This window comes from Argiope bruennichi, chromosome X2, assembly GCF_947563725.1.
Source record: "Argiope bruennichi chromosome X2, qqArgBrue1.1, whole genome shotgun sequence".
NCBI lineage: Eukaryota > Metazoa > Arthropoda > Arachnida > Araneae > Araneidae > Argiope > Argiope bruennichi.
Window position 1 is genome coordinate 14,570,481 of NC_079163.1, and position 18,197 is coordinate 14,588,677.

At 31.1% G+C, this 18,197-nt stretch overlaps 1 protein-coding gene across 1 annotated transcript in view; it reads right to left on the reverse strand.

Annotated features, from left to right (window-relative positions):
- The window catches only part of LOC129960398 (gamma-aminobutyric acid receptor alpha-like), a 98,916-nt gene extending 81,837 nt beyond the window's left edge, over nucleotides 1-17,079 (reverse strand). The window contains exons 1-2 of the mRNA XM_056073818.1: nucleotides 17,060-17,079; nucleotides 14,115-14,224 (exon numbers count right to left, since the gene is read on the reverse strand). Of these exons, the coding sequence (XP_055929793.1) occupies nucleotides 14,115-14,224; nucleotides 17,060-17,079 (130 nt within the window). The remainder of the gene's footprint in view (nucleotides 1-14,114; nucleotides 14,225-17,059) is intronic.
- Between the last annotated feature and the right edge of the window lie 1,118 nt (nucleotides 17,080-18,197).

The window sequence follows — 18,197 nt, forward strand, 5'->3', positions numbered from 1 at the left end:
GAAATCATAGAAATTATTTATCTTTAGAAAAATTACTTTTAATAAAACAAAAGAACAGATTCGCATTGCAATATAAGGATGGAACATAAATATTAACCCATTGCACTCGGATGTCTCCTCTCAGGCACCATTTCAGATGTTACATCACTTTGACGTTTTATTTATTTTTTTTAAATTTTGATTGGTAAAAATACTACACAGTGGTAAGAAGATGTAGATTAATTTTCGGGGAAATTCAACTTAAAAAATTATATACTATTCATTATTTTATTCCGAAACCCTCAAAGTTTTTGTGCATGCGTCAGGAAGAGTGTACTTCGTTGGAAAACGAATGAGATGAAAGGAGGAGATGTTTATATTCATCAGTAAGGTATTCTCAAATAATTGACGGAATCGGAAGAAGTAATAACTGCTCATCTTTCTGCGTAGTCACTAGCAATTAAAGAGAGACTTTATATGATATGAATTTTTTATATGAATTAGTGATCACATTTTAGTATATTTTGATGTTTAAGCTCAACTAAACGAAACGCCATCAAGTAACATGAATATAAATCTAATATAATGTGAGATATAGTGTAAAAAGAAACAAAAGGGGCATTTAAAAATCAGAGTTAATAAATTTATTTTATTTGGCCTAAGAAATAAAGTGACTGAAGAAATATAGATCCTCTGTAACATGATTCTTTCTAAATTAAATATAAAACGGAATTGTACGGAATGTTTTAACACAGAAAAAATTTATTTATTTTTGCTATGAATGTCAGTTCTTATTGTTTCTCCGATTTTGAATGAATTTAAAGAGTTTCCAATGAAGAATCATGAATAAGCCGTCAGGATTCTAATTCTATTCCAAACAAATGCTCCATATTGGCTATCAGTGAAAGCCAATCCGTGATCCCTATTAGTCAATTGTTCAATGTGGTCGATTTAATCGAAACTGATGTTCCGTCTGCATCAATAGCTTGTTCAAAAGTGAACAGGCTCAATTTAAATTTTCTTTTATTCCTATCGGCATTTATTTCGACAGGGTGAATAATCTAATGCGGTTGGAAAGCAGGAAAGGAAATCACATTTGGCAGATAACATCCTTTTTGAGATTACTAAACGTAACATGCTACACCAATTACTTTTTTTAATTACAGCCAGTCACCCCGTTACCACAGAACTAAGCTGTATAAACAGGTATTATTGTGACTACACCAATGACTAAACGTAAAATCTCTGGGGCTTCTAATTTCAAAATCTTCATAGCCAGTAATAAAATCATTAAAATGATGTGAATTAATTAATTAATGACCAGTGAAATAATTTTTTCAATATTATTTATCTTGTATTCTTTTATATTTGTTTATTACCTTATCTAAAAGATCAAACTGGAAAATTGAGAATATAACAGGATAATTCGCGAATTATTGTTTAATAATTTAGTCAATACTGATGACATTATAATGATGATCATGAGATAAGCTATTCTCGAATTTAATATTATTTATTCCCCGTTTTGAAGTAGCAGGAGGACTATTTTGGAACGGACCTCGTAATTTTGAATCATAGTCAGGTAAAAAGGACGACATCTGAGTTAGTTTTTCCATCTCCTAAATTCTGCACCACATAAACAAGAAAATGTTGACACTCGACATCCAATTAGAAGTGTGATAGGACCACAAATACGGCATTTTATCAATTGAATGAGGAAGTAGTCCGATTCCAGATATAAGATCTCAGTGCCAGACTGTCACGGACATAAATTTGTTTTCAAAATTTTGCTCTTGTTGCACCATTATATATTGATGCATTACTGATGAAAAATGTTAAATAGGTTAATTGAATGCACATTAGGTAATATATTATTAGTATTAGGAAATTATTCACATTAAGTAATATATTATTAACATGTATTATTTAGTATGATCATCAAATTGGAAAAACATTTTCTGTTCAATAAAACTGCTACCTAATGCGAACCGATTTAGTGGAATTTTCAAAATACGCACGGTGATGACAAAATGACAGGTTTGATCTAAGCCCTATATATTGAGATGAATATTTGAAATCTGTTTGGTACGTCACACTGGGTGAATAGAAGCCCTCGCACACCCACCGGTGTAGATGTTACTAAATCATTTTTGACATTATCATATGATAAAAGAGCTAGATATTCTCATGTAGTAGTTTTAGGGGTAATGCATCGCCTTCAAAACCAGGTATGCAGAAAATACTACACTCATGTCCAAAATTAAGGTCATAAAAATGGTTTTCAAAATAATTCTAAATGGCTACCAGTAAAATTTAAACAAATTGTATTTTATATATTGTAAAGGACCGGTAACACTATATTAACCTTCATTGTGGGAAAAAATGTTGTTTAGCATTAGTTTTTGAGGAACTATTGAAATTAGACCGTCTAGGCATCTGGGATTTTTACCTGCAATTTTGTGAATATTGCATTAAAACAAAAAATTTAACCTGTTTCCAATGAGAATGAGTTCTCATAATCGTGTAGACGATTCCTTGATATGGAGAGCCAGTTGAGTGCGTCCCTTTGACTGCATCCAATAGAAAAGACCGGTTGTTGTGGTGCCGAACACATCAGTCTTGGGCACAGCAAGAATGGGGACGCGTTCTTTTCAGTGATGATTCGAGATTTACCACAGAGAGTGACACTCGTCGAATCTTCATCTGTTGAGAGCGAGGAGTTCCCTATCACCCCTTCTACGTAAAAGAAATCGACAGATTTGGTGGCAGAGGAATCCTTGTCTGGGATGGCATAATGTTGGGTAGTATTACACCACTGAACGTCTTCGATGCGGGTACTGTCAATGCACATCACTATAGGGATGAAATCCTTGAAGCATATGTGAGGTTGTTTCGGTGTGCTTTTGGCCCAGACTTCATGTTTATGGACGATAACACGCGTCCACACAGAGCCCAGATCGTTGATGATTTTCTTGAGGAAGATGATATTCGATTTATAGACTAGCCCTCGAGGTCTGCGGATCTCAATCCTATTGAACATGTTTGGGATGGTCTCGCAAGAGCCATTGCACAGCGTAACCCCTCTCCTAATACCCTCCAAGAGTTAAAAATCGCGCTTTTGAAAGAATGGGCTTTGTTGCTCCAAGTATTTATTGATACCCTCACAAACAGTATGAAAGCTCGTTGTGAAGCCTGTATAGCAGTGCACGGTGGTCACACTCCTTATTAGACAGGCTTTTCCCGAGATAAATGCTTTATCTCTGATTCATAATGTAACACTTTTTGATATACCCTGTTTCTTAATTCCTAATTAAAATCTTTTCTATGTTGTTATGTGTCTATGTTCTTTCTTCCATTGTAGTGTACCTCTGTGCTAAATTTCATGGCAACACAGTGAATAGTTTTTCATTTTTCGCAGATTTTATGTTTGTGACCTTAATTTTGGACATGAGTGTATGTAAAATATTCGACAATTAGGAAAAGTAATATAAAGGGGGGGGAGTAGAATGACGGAATGTCCTTTGTGTCTGGTTAATAGAATAATGCTAAGGAGCCCGAATCACTGTTTTTTTTAACTAGTGTTCAATATTCGTTCATCAAACATCTGTTTGTTTTTACAAAAGAAAATATCTTCATGGACTGTCAATTCAGATGTTTCATACTAGTCATGTTAATTACTGTGTTTGTTCTAGATTCTCAAGAAATGTTAAACTAAAATTCCTGCATTCAATAGCCATAGAACCACATTTGTCTTTGCTGTCTTACCTGATACCAATACACAAGCCAAATCACGAAAAAATAAAAGAACCAGCATAAAAGAAAGGATTTGTTGGAATTCAAAGCATACAAACCCCGCTTTTTTCGAATTTTTGATAACTAATCCTTTATTTCCAAGATTAATGCTGAATTTTAAGAAATTTCCTGCATTGGATTGGTGGAATATCTTTGAAGTTCAAATTATGAAAATTCATGATACTCATACAAGTCAAATATTAAGTATCATAAATAACTAAGGAACCCTTCTTAAGGCAATCAATTTCTATTGGTATAATAATTGTAGTTTCGGCAATCAATTTCTATTTGTATAATAATTGTAGTTTCGAAAGAAATGAAGGCTGTAACAATTAGAGGTTACTTGTATGACTCCAAACAATTACAAGATTTCAGTGACCTTCGCGTATCCAGAAGTGAACATTCGATACATGGTGTCATTGGAAGAAATAATGTCCAGATCTTCTGTGCTTGAGTAAAAGTATTTCAAAGATGAAGTCAAAAATAGATGTTCTGCGAAGATATTCCAGTCTTCTTATAAGATATTTATGACTTCTCAAGATCGAGAGAGATAGAGACATCGAAGCATTTTCACCCATGAGAAGTAGCCTTTTCTTTCTCCCAAATTTAACTATAGTTGATTGAGAAAGCTTAGTAACAAATAGGATATTGGCAAATATTCAAAACTCTACTTGGAACGAAAGAAAAAATACAAATGAAGTAACTAAAACTATATCTGTAGCTGCAGTGAATGACACAATAATATTTTATTTACTTATTCCAAAGTTAACAAAGTTATTTGTGTATTACCATACTGCTGTCTTCTAGGAACTGCTTACCATATGCCAACCGCTGAGTCATATATGTTGTGAATTCGAACCCCAGCGGCTGAAGACTCTCCGTGTGTGTGATGGCTGGCGCACCTTTAAATCTGTCGTATTCACAAAGTCCTACATGTCGAGAGTAATACCACTGGAGGTACTGGTTTAGAGGTGTTCGTTCTCTGATTCAGGTCTAAATTACGATCTGTGGATGAGTGAATGAAATGCATGAATGAAGTCCTCCCCGTAAAAAGGTTTGTTACGCGTGAGTACCTAAGACGTACTCTTGGCCCTAGTTGGCGCTTCTGAAAAAAAAGACGCTCTCTCGGTTTAAAATAGCTGACTTTGTCAGCGGACTAGTCTATGACAAATGCCATTAGAAACAACAACAATAACAACAAATATATCCCTTTATCTTTGGGGGAACTTATGATGTGTTCTTCATCAAGGTAATGCCTCAGCCTATTATTGTTTTTCAAGACTTTTTTTTCCGAGCACAAGATCCCCTTCGAAGAACACCCACACTTCCATCTTATCTCGTCCTTTGCAACCTCTTCTTCTTTTTCATTGTCGAAATTAATATATTTGAAATTAAATTATTATACTGCAGATACAATAAAAATAAATTCGGTAGAGAAAATGTTAGTTTTCAGAAAAGTCTTTCAATCTCTGCTTGAAATAGTAGGAAATTAATAATATTAGTGTAGGTAATATATCGAATATCAAAAATATAAATGATTAAGAATAAAAAAATTTTAAGCAACTATCTGGAAATTTCCTATCTATACCTCATGTATTCGAATAGTTGAAATTTGACCATGGTATGTATTTGATACCAAGGCAGAAATTGCCTTTAGGCATTCCACGGCTTGGGAGATGTAATGCTTGATTATGTACTTACAATTTCTTTATATCAGATCTTTCACATAGGTCGCACTTGATCCCCGTTACTAAGTTCTAACAAGAAGAGAACATTGTAACTTATTGTACTTATCTACTTGCCACATTTTACCCGTATCTTTTTCATCTTTGTAACTAACAAGTTACTGTCATTTGTATTTGCATATATAACAGATGTGCTTATTTCATCTAGAATTTTCAGGTTGTATTGTACAATCGAAAGACAAAAAGTTAATATCATTCGTTCCTTGCGGAACAATAATACAATTCTCAGTAATTGGAATTCCCAGTTTTCTCATTTATTTTAGACTTTTCATTCGTATGAATGTTATTTTCTGTTCAATCTATGGTGCTAAAAAGCTTTTTAAACGGCGTTTCCCCTTATCTACGATAGATTTCAAAAAAAAGATCGCCATTTGGCAATTTGGGATAATGAATGTGGTCTTAATGAGTAAAGAATACTCACTAATATTGACATCACTACTAAACACTAAATCTACATCATTTTTAATATCAAACTGCTTCTTTAACCTATAATTGATGTATAATTAGCATTTGCTACAAAAATCTAGATTTAAATAAAATCTTGTTCAAACTTAAAAGTTCTATTAAATAAGAAAATTCATATCAATAACCTTAACAAATGCTTCATCAGTCATAAATGACTTTTAAATTTTAAAATTATGTTTAAAAATGCTGACTAATTTCTGCTGACATGAAGTTGGAAGCATATTGTTTTCAAATATTGCTTGAGCAACACTATATGAATTAAAAATTTAATTACTTTTCTCACAAATTAATAGAAAGAGGTTGGGCAGAGCTTAATTCAAATCATTAGCAATAACAGCAAATTAGCAGAAAGTTCAGAGTGCTAAGAATTTCTAAATTCAGAATTCGAATCCATCTCAAATAAGATTTCTTCTTTTATCGTAAAAAATATGAATCTTAAAACAAAATAAACACCAAAAATGAAGAATAAATTCAAAAATAAGAAATAAAACAAAATTATTTATGCCATAAAGTGATGTTTACCACGCCGAGAATTCCATGTTCAGAATATGTAAAAACTATAAAGGTTTCACCCAAATATCTACCATGTAGCTTCAAAAATAGGACATGAATCCGTGATGTCATACCGTATTCAGAAACATAAACACTATTCAACGCCTTTGGCTTTTCAATGAATGAAACCAGAGAAACCCTACAAAGCCCTTCCTCTTACAATATCTTTTAAATAAAATCATTTCTCCCTAATGAAACTATTACAGAGCCTGTCATTTTTATGCGGTTTAATCTGAAAAAGATTCCTTATGAAAGACCAGGGAGGGCCGAATCTTGAAGTAGCCCCCGGAAAGGTGAGGAAGATGCTGTTCTCAGCATTCAGACTTCCGCATAAGGCACGTTTCTTTGGCACAAAGATGTTTGGTCTAGCAGATCGGGTAGTGCCACTTCGGGTGATGTATGGGGGATGAGGTAGTAAAAAGAAAGAAGCGCACGTGAAAAGGAAGAAGAGATAGGAACGAACAATGCAGAGTGCCGGAGTTTTGTTCTTCACAAAGCGATGACAATTGACTGCGGTTTGGGAACTGATTGGATGCGAGGATGAAGTCATATAATACTTTGCTATTGGTCACCATCAGTACCTTTCCGTGCGGCCGGCTGATAGATGTCTTCGCTGGATTACACTTATTCAAGCGTATCTATGGGATGGAAAGAATTCATTTTACCGTCTTTCATGATACGATTCTAATAAATTATGAGATGTTTATCATCTTATGAGTAGCTGCAAAAGATGAATTTCAGTTCTTTTGTTTTCAAAAAATTATTCCACTGTTGAAAAGTGACATGTGTTTGTTTTATTTAATATAAGAATATTTTAAAAATGAATTGTATTTTTTTTTTCAAATTTATCTAAATTTGAAATTAATTTTCTTATGATTAGTATCAGCACTTGCTTCATCATTCAAAATTACACAAAATTGTTGCTAAAATACAATATGCACTGTTTTTAACCACAATTAAATACAAAACGGGCCAAATTTTATTCATTCTTTTTGATATTAAAGGATTAGAAAATATACTGAGTGCCTTCAATTATATATATATATATATATATACTCAATTTGAATAATTAATACATAGATAATCAGTAACATATCTCAGATTTTAAAAATGAATAAATATAATTAGCCCTAGAATCACGTATAGTAATATTTTTACAATATCGTTTTATATTTCGAACGGTCGTCAATACAATATTCTATTGTATTTGTCAGATATCGGTGATTTCATGAGTCCAGTTATTCCCTAGAATAATTTTAAATTCGTTTATATTACATCTTTTTGCATTAAAACGATTTTTTTCATAAATAAAGAATTTATTGATTATAGCTACTCAGCAATTCATAATCTATATCTGACAGAATGAATTTACCAGATGTTAAACGAGTGCCAATAGTTTGTCAATTCATTGTACTTTTCTTCTATGAGAATATTGTAACAGACGAGACTTACCAGTAATTACAAGAGAAAAGCATCAAATAAAGCATTCAGATTAATCCGTTCTGAGATTGATGAAAGGTGCTCATAACCAAACAAAGCATTTCTTTATTATTATCCTGCCGTGATCAAGATATTTTGATAGAATTCTGATGATCAGATGATTAGGTCGAAGAGGTAACATTAAAGTCATACATTAGCCGAATCTTACCAGGATTGATTGCCTTTTGTGGGAATAAATAATGATATTAATAACTCAAAATAAATTACAAATCGCATTCCAATTCCATTGATCGAATTTTTCAATAATTCATGGAAAATAATATTTATCGATTCAAACACTTTCGATAACTGACAAAATTTTACATTTATAAAAATTTATTCGAATTATAAAATTTGAATATATGCTATTAACTATTTACGTGATAATTGTACCATGTACAAATGTATTGTACGACTTATACAAAATAAAAGATATCCAGAATAAAATTTTCTTAAAATTCATGAGTTTTTTAATTTTTTTAAATTTGTTTCTATATTAAAATACTCATTATTTTCCGATTCGTATGCATCCTAATGTTTCTTAAGAAAACAATGTTTTTAACAACCCGTTTAAAATTTCAAATTATATAGCAATGTGTCGGCACTCTTTTATTTATTTAATAAGCATTTTATTTATTTTTTAACCACAAGACATTTACATATCATTATATAAGAAGCAAATAACATTCGTGGGAACTTTTACATCGAAACAGAATTATCAAATTATTTTGAAAATATGTTGTCGGTCAACGAGAATAGAAATTTTTTGCAATTAAATAAATTCATGTTCACGTAATACATGTCGAATGGGCCACTGCAATTTGACTTTCAATTCCAAGCCTCATTTTGCAGGAGAATAAGGGATGTAATGGGCCGCGGTGGCCCGGTGGTAAGGTCTCGGCTTCGGAACCGGAGGGTTTCAGGTTTGTGACCCGATTCCACCGAAGAACCGTCGTGTAAGGGGGTCTGTTGCACGTTAAATCCGTCATGCCAAACGTCCTACCGTTGGTGTGGTGTGGAGAGGTGGGTGCCAGCTCAGGTGTCGTCCTCGTCATCTGACCGTGGTTCAAAATTACGAGGTCCGTCCCAAAATAGCCCTAGTGTTGCTTCAAACGGGACGTTAATATAACCAAACCAAGGGATGTAATATCATTACATAGCATAATGCAAGCCTAGCAAGATTTTAAATAAAACATGCAGTCACATTTTTCGTATGAATGTAACTTCGCACGAATTGTTTCCATTAACATTTTTTTTCCTTCAATCAGTGTTGTAAAAAAAAGAAAAAAAAAAACTTTAATGACAAATATTTATGCTTGTTATTTATTTATTTCGCCTTCAATAATAATATTTTAGTATTTTCACAAAATATAACTTCTTGATTTTAAAGCTACGACTTATATTTCAATGTGCTTACGATATCGTTTGAGATTCCTTTTTGTAACTATTTATCATCATAGAAATAAATTAATAAATTACAGAACTCAAAAAATAATATTAAAAATAAACAAAGTACCGATAGAACATAATTATAAAATGCAATCACAACGATAAAATTTTCTAAATTGATAATAATTTGTATTAATTTCAAAGTATTTGTTGATTTCCTGGAGGGTCTTTTCCTCAAATATGGATAAAAAAAATAAAAGAATAAATAATTTTTTTTTGTTTGGTTTGGATATTAATGACTCATCTTTAGCTAAAAATCAGCGTATTAAAATTTCTTGCCTTTTGCGTCGTTGTAAGATCATATTCATTAGTTTCAAGAAAATGACAAGGTTTTGTTATGAAAAGATGATGAAATATGAAGTACTTGTATAGTTTGTAGATCATTTTTTTTTCAAAACGTGATAAGTATTTATGGAATAAAAACTTTTACATTCGGGTTTTATTGATTCTGATTCAAATATTTTAATCAAATTTCTTAGTTGATTAAAAAGAGTAAAAATCGAATAAAAGGAACTGGAGCAAATTTCTTAAGTACAATTTTGCAACGGGATAAATATACCCCAGCTGTCTAATAGATTACAACAGTTGTTTTCAATTCAGGAAAATTGTAAAAATGTAAAAGAAATTAAAATAATTTAGAAGTTTCAATTTCATCTTTTTAAAACTAATTCTTTTCTGACAGTACAGATGGCGATATAGAATACATATGAAACAATAAAAGAAATGTATAATCTGTATACCATTACCAATATTTATCATATACAATATACTACATATATTATACCGTATGTATACCGAACTTTAACCAAGTTTGTAATAATCTTTGCATAATTAATGGGCCCTATATATCCTAGTATACAAGTCATGATAAGGATATCTATAACACAAACTGTAAAACTGTATTTAAGCAAAACTTTTTAAAAACTCTTTTGTGATTTATCCTACTATAATGAAAAAAATGTTTTACCTAGGATATTGAAAATGTAACCCTTTATTCCCAGCCTGTTTTATTTTTTTAATGAAAATCCACCTTGGAAAGGATTAGGGGGAAATTTAAATAATCATTATATTTTATCAAACAGGTTATTGCTAGCCGATTACGCCATGGTTCAAATGCCATTTGACACACACCTGAAAGAAACTGTGATAGCCAAACTTTTTTTCAAGAAATTGCACTTTCAAATTAGAACTCAAAATGCTTTGATCCTTACAGCAGCTATTATTTAAATCAGATTCGAAAAAGAGTTGTAAATATTGATTTACCTATATTTACGAAGGTGCATGCACAAGAGTAATAGAATTGTAAATTTAGACAATTAGTTGTTTGATATGGGAAACTTAAGAGGTGGAATCGATATTCCAAATCGATTTTGTGTTTCAAGAAGGTGGTATTAAGAAAAATCCAATTTCCAATAAAAGTAGCTTTCGTGATGCTGCATTTAAACATAAGGATATCAGATAACATACAGAAGTGATTTTAATAATAAAAATAGACCTAGAAGTACTCTTTGCGCAGATGATACTAGAAAGCACTTAAATAAGAAATTTTTATGAAAGGATATGATAAAGGTTGACATTTCTATTCAGTATGCATATCAAACATACTTTAAAATGCATATAATCTCATAAAATGAGTACAAAGATGCAGGCAATACATCAAAGATTGTTTACCTAAAATGCTAGATTCATCGTTTTCGTTCTTATATTTCAGTGAATAATATACCTTTTCTATACCTTTATAAAGAATTCTTTTAAAGTGAAAAAAGGAAATACCAGGTAATTTTTTCTGGATAAAAAATGAAACATATTTCACTTATATGATTTCAATTCAAATGACAAATTTCATAGAGCACTCTCTATGAATTATTTTGAGCTTCAAACAAAACCTTAATAACAAAATTTGATATAATCTAAAAATCAGTTTATTCGAAGAACCTTCCATATCAATTCAAACTGTTGTATCAGTTATTTTAATGCCAATCATTCACAATGTTTCAAGATTTCAGAATTATTTTATGAGGGATGTTATATCCTTGAATGGAATTCAGTAAAATATTTTATGTTGATCATTTACTAAAAGTCCTTAGTTTATAATGTCTCCTATAACAACGTTAAAAACTTTTTGCATCTATTTTAGGTACCTATACAAAAAAAAAATAAAAAATAAGATATTTAGAAATTTGCTTTCTTATGAAAGTATTTTAAATAGCTCTTTATATTGTATATAAGATATGTAAATGCCATAAAAATATATAAGTCTTTAAAACTCCCCAAATTCAATAAATTATGACGAGGATGTCGTGTCCGCGTTACCACGGAAAGGGGTTGCAATAGCTTCTGAGGGTAAAGACCCCTGAGCACCCAAGGGCAAAAGTCTGACGTCTAGCTCATATGACGATGAAACTCACACACATTCGCTTGCACAGGCCCATTTTACAGGGGGAGGGGGGGGGGTACATTCACACACCTCACAGACTGAACACAGACGAAGAACAACCATGCCCGAACCGGGACTCGAACCCAGGACGTCCAGATCACGGGGAAGACGCGCTACCCCTATGCCAGGACGTCGGCAATTTAATAAATGACTGATTAAAAAAAAACTTTATTAAAACATTTCAATACCACAGAAAAAAATTATGTTTTATTATGCATTCCCGAAATGTCTTTATATTTTGAAATGTAAACCATTATACATCTGTTGGAGTCTTTTTCATTCTTGTTTAAAATATTTAAAGTAAGAGTTAACATGTACGCTAAACAACAGGAGTATTTTGATCAAAAACAATGAATACTTATTGCAAAATTTTCGCAGAAGGAATAACGACAAATTTACGAACGTGCACATATGTAAGCTTATTTTGTTTGAAGCAGAATGCAGGTTGGAAGACATTGAAGAGACATTTTACATTTTTATATTCATTTTAATCCATCCCGGGAAATCTTTTTATTTCAAGAGGCGCGGACAGAACACGTCCACAACATCTCGGCACAAAAGCAGAAGTAAGGAAGGAACGAAACAAATGATCACTAGTCTTATATAACATGGGATTTCCGGCCACGTGTCGATTGAAAACTCGTGTTGACCTTCGATAAGGGCACCGAAGGGATAATTTTCATTTGATACGTGGAACTGATGGCGTATCATTTTTGCAAGCTTCACAGAGTAATAGGATCAGAAAACAAGAGAACACTTTAGAATGACCCTGATACGGGCCGAAGTAGGCAAAAATTTAGGAAATTAATTTGGATTAAATTTGATATTAAAATATCACTACATATATATATTGCATTCACTTGACAAACCTGCTTTAAGCAGAATCCATTGCGTTTGTCATGGCGTATCCTATCACTTTCCGATTCTTAATTCAAGTTTCTGGAACGAAGAATCAGTTCTTGCGACACTATATATTCTCTGCAAATAAAGCAGAAAATAGGATTTACACTATCCCTACAACCGCTTTCTCTTGTTTACTGACCTAATACGGACCTATATTGCGTGGGAGCAGATAAAGATACGAATTACTGGTCACCGATTCCCGCCCTGCAGTTGCAGTCCGTTTGAATCCCCTTCAAGGAAAACAGGGATTGATTTGTTTCCTGTTGAAACTTGTTTAAAAGCTTTTTACCTAGAAAGTTCTTGGGTTGAAAACATCATAGTCTTTTCATAGGACTCATTTTTCACCATGTCTGATATTGAAAAATCAGATAGAGATCTCAAATCAATATAGAACTAATGTGAAAGTTATCCTTAGAAATCTAGTGTCGACAAGTTAAAAATCAACAGAGAATTTTTATTTTAACTTAATAACAGTTTTTTCTTGTGGGGCTTCAAATAAAACAGAATTATATTATCAATAATTTGAAAGCAAACATAAAAATAATAGTACTTGATTAATGCTCAATATTAATTGTAGTACTTAAGTATTTTTACATAAAAACTTAATGCAATATTCTGACTTTTTTTGCAGATTTAAATACATCATATAATGCAAAACATCATTCATATTTTGTGTGTCTTTTTATTTAATTTTATATCCGATATTATTTGCTTGAAAATTCCACCATTTTTTTAATGAATTTTCATTATGTTATAAAGCACAGTGATTGGTAGTTTTTCAGTTTAAAACATAATCATTATCCATATGAGCACATTAAGAATTTTAGTAGTTTTGTATGACGTGCAGGAGAATCAGTCTGTACGGAAAAAGACGTGCTGTAAATTTTCTGGCAAAAGTGTTAAAGCAATTAATAGTATCCATATATAAGAAATTTTTATGAAAAAGTAAACAAGAAGTAATGCACAAGTCCAATGTTTTTATTCTTTAAATTAAGTAAAAATTCCTTATTTTTTCACGATTTAACTGAGGGTATGAAAAGAAAAGTGGATGCTTGTTTTATTTCACTTTTTATTGTATTTTAGCTCATTACTATCTTAGTTTTAAAAAGAAACTCAAACTACCTATGTACAAATTAATGATAATGCGTTAATATTCATGCATAAATGGCATTATGTATTCGTTTGTCATGAACTAGTTTCACTCGATAAAAATATGAGGTGTTAAATGATTTAAATGATTTCATCTGTCTTAAAATACAAATGTTATCTCAATGTAGTTTAAAGTATTAATATAGATACACAAAATACAATACCTCCAACTCCTGGTCTTAAATGATAATCATATCCGTCCAGGAGACTATCTAAAAGATCAGATATGTTTTGAGTTGAGCCAATTTCTGCCGATGCATATGGAAATCCGCCCCTAAAATAAAAAACAAACTTAAATGAAAAGCGTAAAAGAGAAAGATAAGTAACACGACGTAGTAATTTAGTTTTAATAGAATCTATTTTAAATTAATTTTAATAAATTAGTAAAGAATAAAATGCGTTATTTGTAACAAAACTGAGTATCTGAAATAAAAATCGTTCGGTTTGATTCATTTCAGTATATAAAAGCTTTATTTGATATTTGTCATGATAATTTCCTTACTGTTTACAGTTTCTCACTGTTTTTTACGATTTTTCTCTTTAAACTCTAAAATTTTGAATTAAAAAATATTTTAACTAGTAAAAACATGCTTTTTGAAATTATTCTGTATATGCAGTTTAGTATTTCTATTTCTTTTTAGTATTTCTATATTCCCGAACTCATTAAAATAGTTATAATAGAATATAAAAGCATATTATCTTTAAAGCATATTGCCATTATTTTCATGAAAAGAAAATAAGCTCCTATTTAAGTAAGCAAATATTTCTCGATGAGGTAATATGAACAATTATAAATAGAAATTGGTTTCCTCATAGTACTTGTTAAAATCCCTTGTATTTTTCAAATGTCAAAAAAAGGCCCTTCTTTTTTATGTTTTAAAGCAAATACTGAAGGTTAGAAAATGATATATGAGCAACTGTGCTTTACAGAATTAGGCTTCAAGGATAGGTAAAGTAGGCTTAATATATGTAAAAAATGCTATTACACTGTTAAAAGTTATCGGAAAATAAATAAAATGTTTAGTAACAGAAGTTAGATGGTGAATCTATATATATATAAAATGCCAAACGAAACGCTAACTTACGCGCACAGAAATTGCGCTTATTACTTATTGCCAAATGGCAACAGTAAATTTAAACAAATCATCTACGAATTTCAGACTGCATCATTCAACGTTTTAAAGCTGCATTGAATCCAAAACTTCGTTTAGCTAATTAAATTATCTTCAAAATAGAAATATTCTGGAAATAGTTCGCTATGTTATTAAAATCATATTCAGTCAGAGAAACGAAGATATGAGAGAAATCAGAAATTAGCCTTCAAACAGAAAGTCTAATCGAGTGCAAAAATTTCTTCGTTGTTTTTTATTGTGTAAAATTATTGATTTTTCAATGCTTATTTCAAAAATGAAAATGAAAAATAAAATCTGCAAGGACAGATTTGGAGAATTAAAACTTGTTATTTAAAGTTTTGACCTGCAATTGAATAATCCAGGTACTCTTGACTAATTTTTCATGCTTTGTTCATCATTTAGGAGAAGAGGGGCATATTATGGTGTGATAGATTATGTAGGATATAATATATTATTAATCAAAATTGTGAGAAATGGGGATTTGTTGATGCATAAATCTTCAACTATTTGATGGATACTTAAACGAAGAAGAACCCCTTTAATCTATTGGAAGGTCACCTATTGGCGTGAATAGGCCTATAATTATTTGTCCATGTTTTGTGGATATTTTGACCTCTTTAAAACTTCATTACTATTCATAACTCTGAGAATGGATAATACATTCTTTTCTATTAGATTTGGTAAAATCTTAATTATTTCAATGAAAATTTCAGCCAAATTTACTGAACATTTCATACACACTCATTGTTTTCCCATTTTTGAAATGTAAGAAAATCGCCAGAGAAACGAAGCCAGAAATCGTCAGAGAAACGTTGATATAAAAGAAATAAAAAAATTTGGCTTCAAACAGAAAGTCTAATCGAGTGCAAAAATAAAGCCAACCGTCGCCAGATAAGTAATCGTTATGAATTCCCTACAAGAATTAAAGTTCATGTCTTCCGAAACAATTACTTTCCAGAAATAGTCCTTGTAAGAGTGAAAAAAATTACTTTTTTTGATGATATCAATTTCATTTCAGTACAATTTTTTCCTTAATTTTAATATTTTTATTTCAATTTGATATAATGTTTGTAAATGCTATAATGAAATTCACACTCGTCTATTATAGTATTTAGATGAGTCATTAATTCCATAGTAGAATTTTCAGTTCCACTTTTATTTCTTAATAAATGCACTTTTTAATTTACAATAAACTTATTCAATGAAATTCACATTTTTCAGTTGTATTGAATAACAAGGTGAAATGTTTTTAATGCATTCCACATTAATCATTTAGCAGATTAAAAAAAATAATCTGATCGAACAAACTGGTCGCCAAAGGGGGCTAATATTATGAATTCGCGCATTCTTTCAATGTTTCTTTCATTTTCCATGTAGTGATCCACTACACTGAAATTTCTAAGATGTTTTAAAACGCTGTATATTATTTTTATTACATTACTAATTTCTTAAAATCGAAATCGAAATTTTTAAAAATAATCTATATTATGCATCCAGCTGTTTATCATATCGCCAAAATATGCTTTTTAAATAAAAATGTTTTTTTTTCATTGAAGAAAATATAGATTTCCTTATTATAATCACAATAAGTTATTAGTTTCATTTCTCTCGATTACTTTTATTTTTAAACTTGACTAAAGTGTCAATATAGTTCAGAATAGCATTTTTTAAAATTTTATTCCAATTCTCTCCAAAAGAAAGTTTTTATTCTTCTAGATATGCATAATAGTTTTTATTTAAATAAAACTGGATTCTTTACAAAAAAACAGATTTTATTATATTTTATTTTTGCAATGGCATTTAATGTAGGAATTTATCGTCATCCAATCCTTAATTTTATTTCTACTATGGTTCAGATATACTTTCGGCACTTTTACTGTGTAAGTAAAAATCTTAATGATAGGGCTGTGTATTAAAAACCCATCAGCTGTCTTCTTTCAGATAAGAAATTTCAAATCTTGTGAAGACAAACTTACCTGAACAATGACGTGCCCATTTGCTTTGCATTTCAAGGAAAACTTATTTACGGAAAGTTTTATTAATGTGATTTAAATAAATTTTGGAAACTTTTAAAATGCAGCTTATGAAGCACAATCTAAGTGCATTTCGTTTTCATTTTCTTGTTCTGATGACTTATGTAGATTATGTGTTTCTCTCCATTTAACAATTGAAGAGAATCATAATGCATATTTAATGTCACATTATGCATTAATTGCCTGAAGTATTTTCATACATTGTACAAAATGCTTTCAACAATACAAAAATATTTCACATTTTAACAAGACTGTTTTCAATTATGAGTAATAGTATTTATTCAAAACATCACGAAAAGCATAGCTCACCATCCGTCAATTGCATCATACGAATATGAAAAGATATGGTTGATGTTAAAATAAAATGTATTTCATATAATGAAAATATTTTATACATCATCTAAAAAGTGTAGTTTGGTTTAGTTATATTAACGCTCCGTTGTAAAGCAACACTAGGGCTATATTGGGATGGGCCTCGTTAATTTGAACCGCTGTCAGATGATGAAGAAGGCACCTGGCTGGCACCCCCTCTCCATACCGCATCACAACAGCGAGAGGAAATTTGGCCTGACGGGTTTTGCGTGCAACAGAACCCCTTACACGACGGTATTTCGGTGGAATCGAGTCTCGAACCTGAAACACTTCAGCTTAGAAGCCGAGACCTTACCACCAAGCCACCGCAGCCCTAAGGTGCAGTCTGGAATTGATAGAAAAGAAAAGGAAACGATGTGAAATGAGGAGAAATAATTGACCATTTGATAAAATTAAATTATTTGCTTTATCAAGTATTCCATCGGGTGGTCTTGGTTTGGATTAGATGTGAGATTTTATATCAGATTCCATATCTGTGTGATTTTTCTAGGTCAGTAGTTTCCCTTCAAATCCCCTCTTTTTAAGAGTTGTTTTTCTAATGCAGAGCGGTAGTCTTTTGATGATTTATTAGGAAAAATACGTTATATTTATCTAATGAAAACAACAGAGGGTAGCACCTAATCTATCTCTTTCCGCATGAATTTATACACTTATTAATATCTCTTTCACTAAGAAATATAAATTATTTATGCTTTTGAAAGGGATGTAA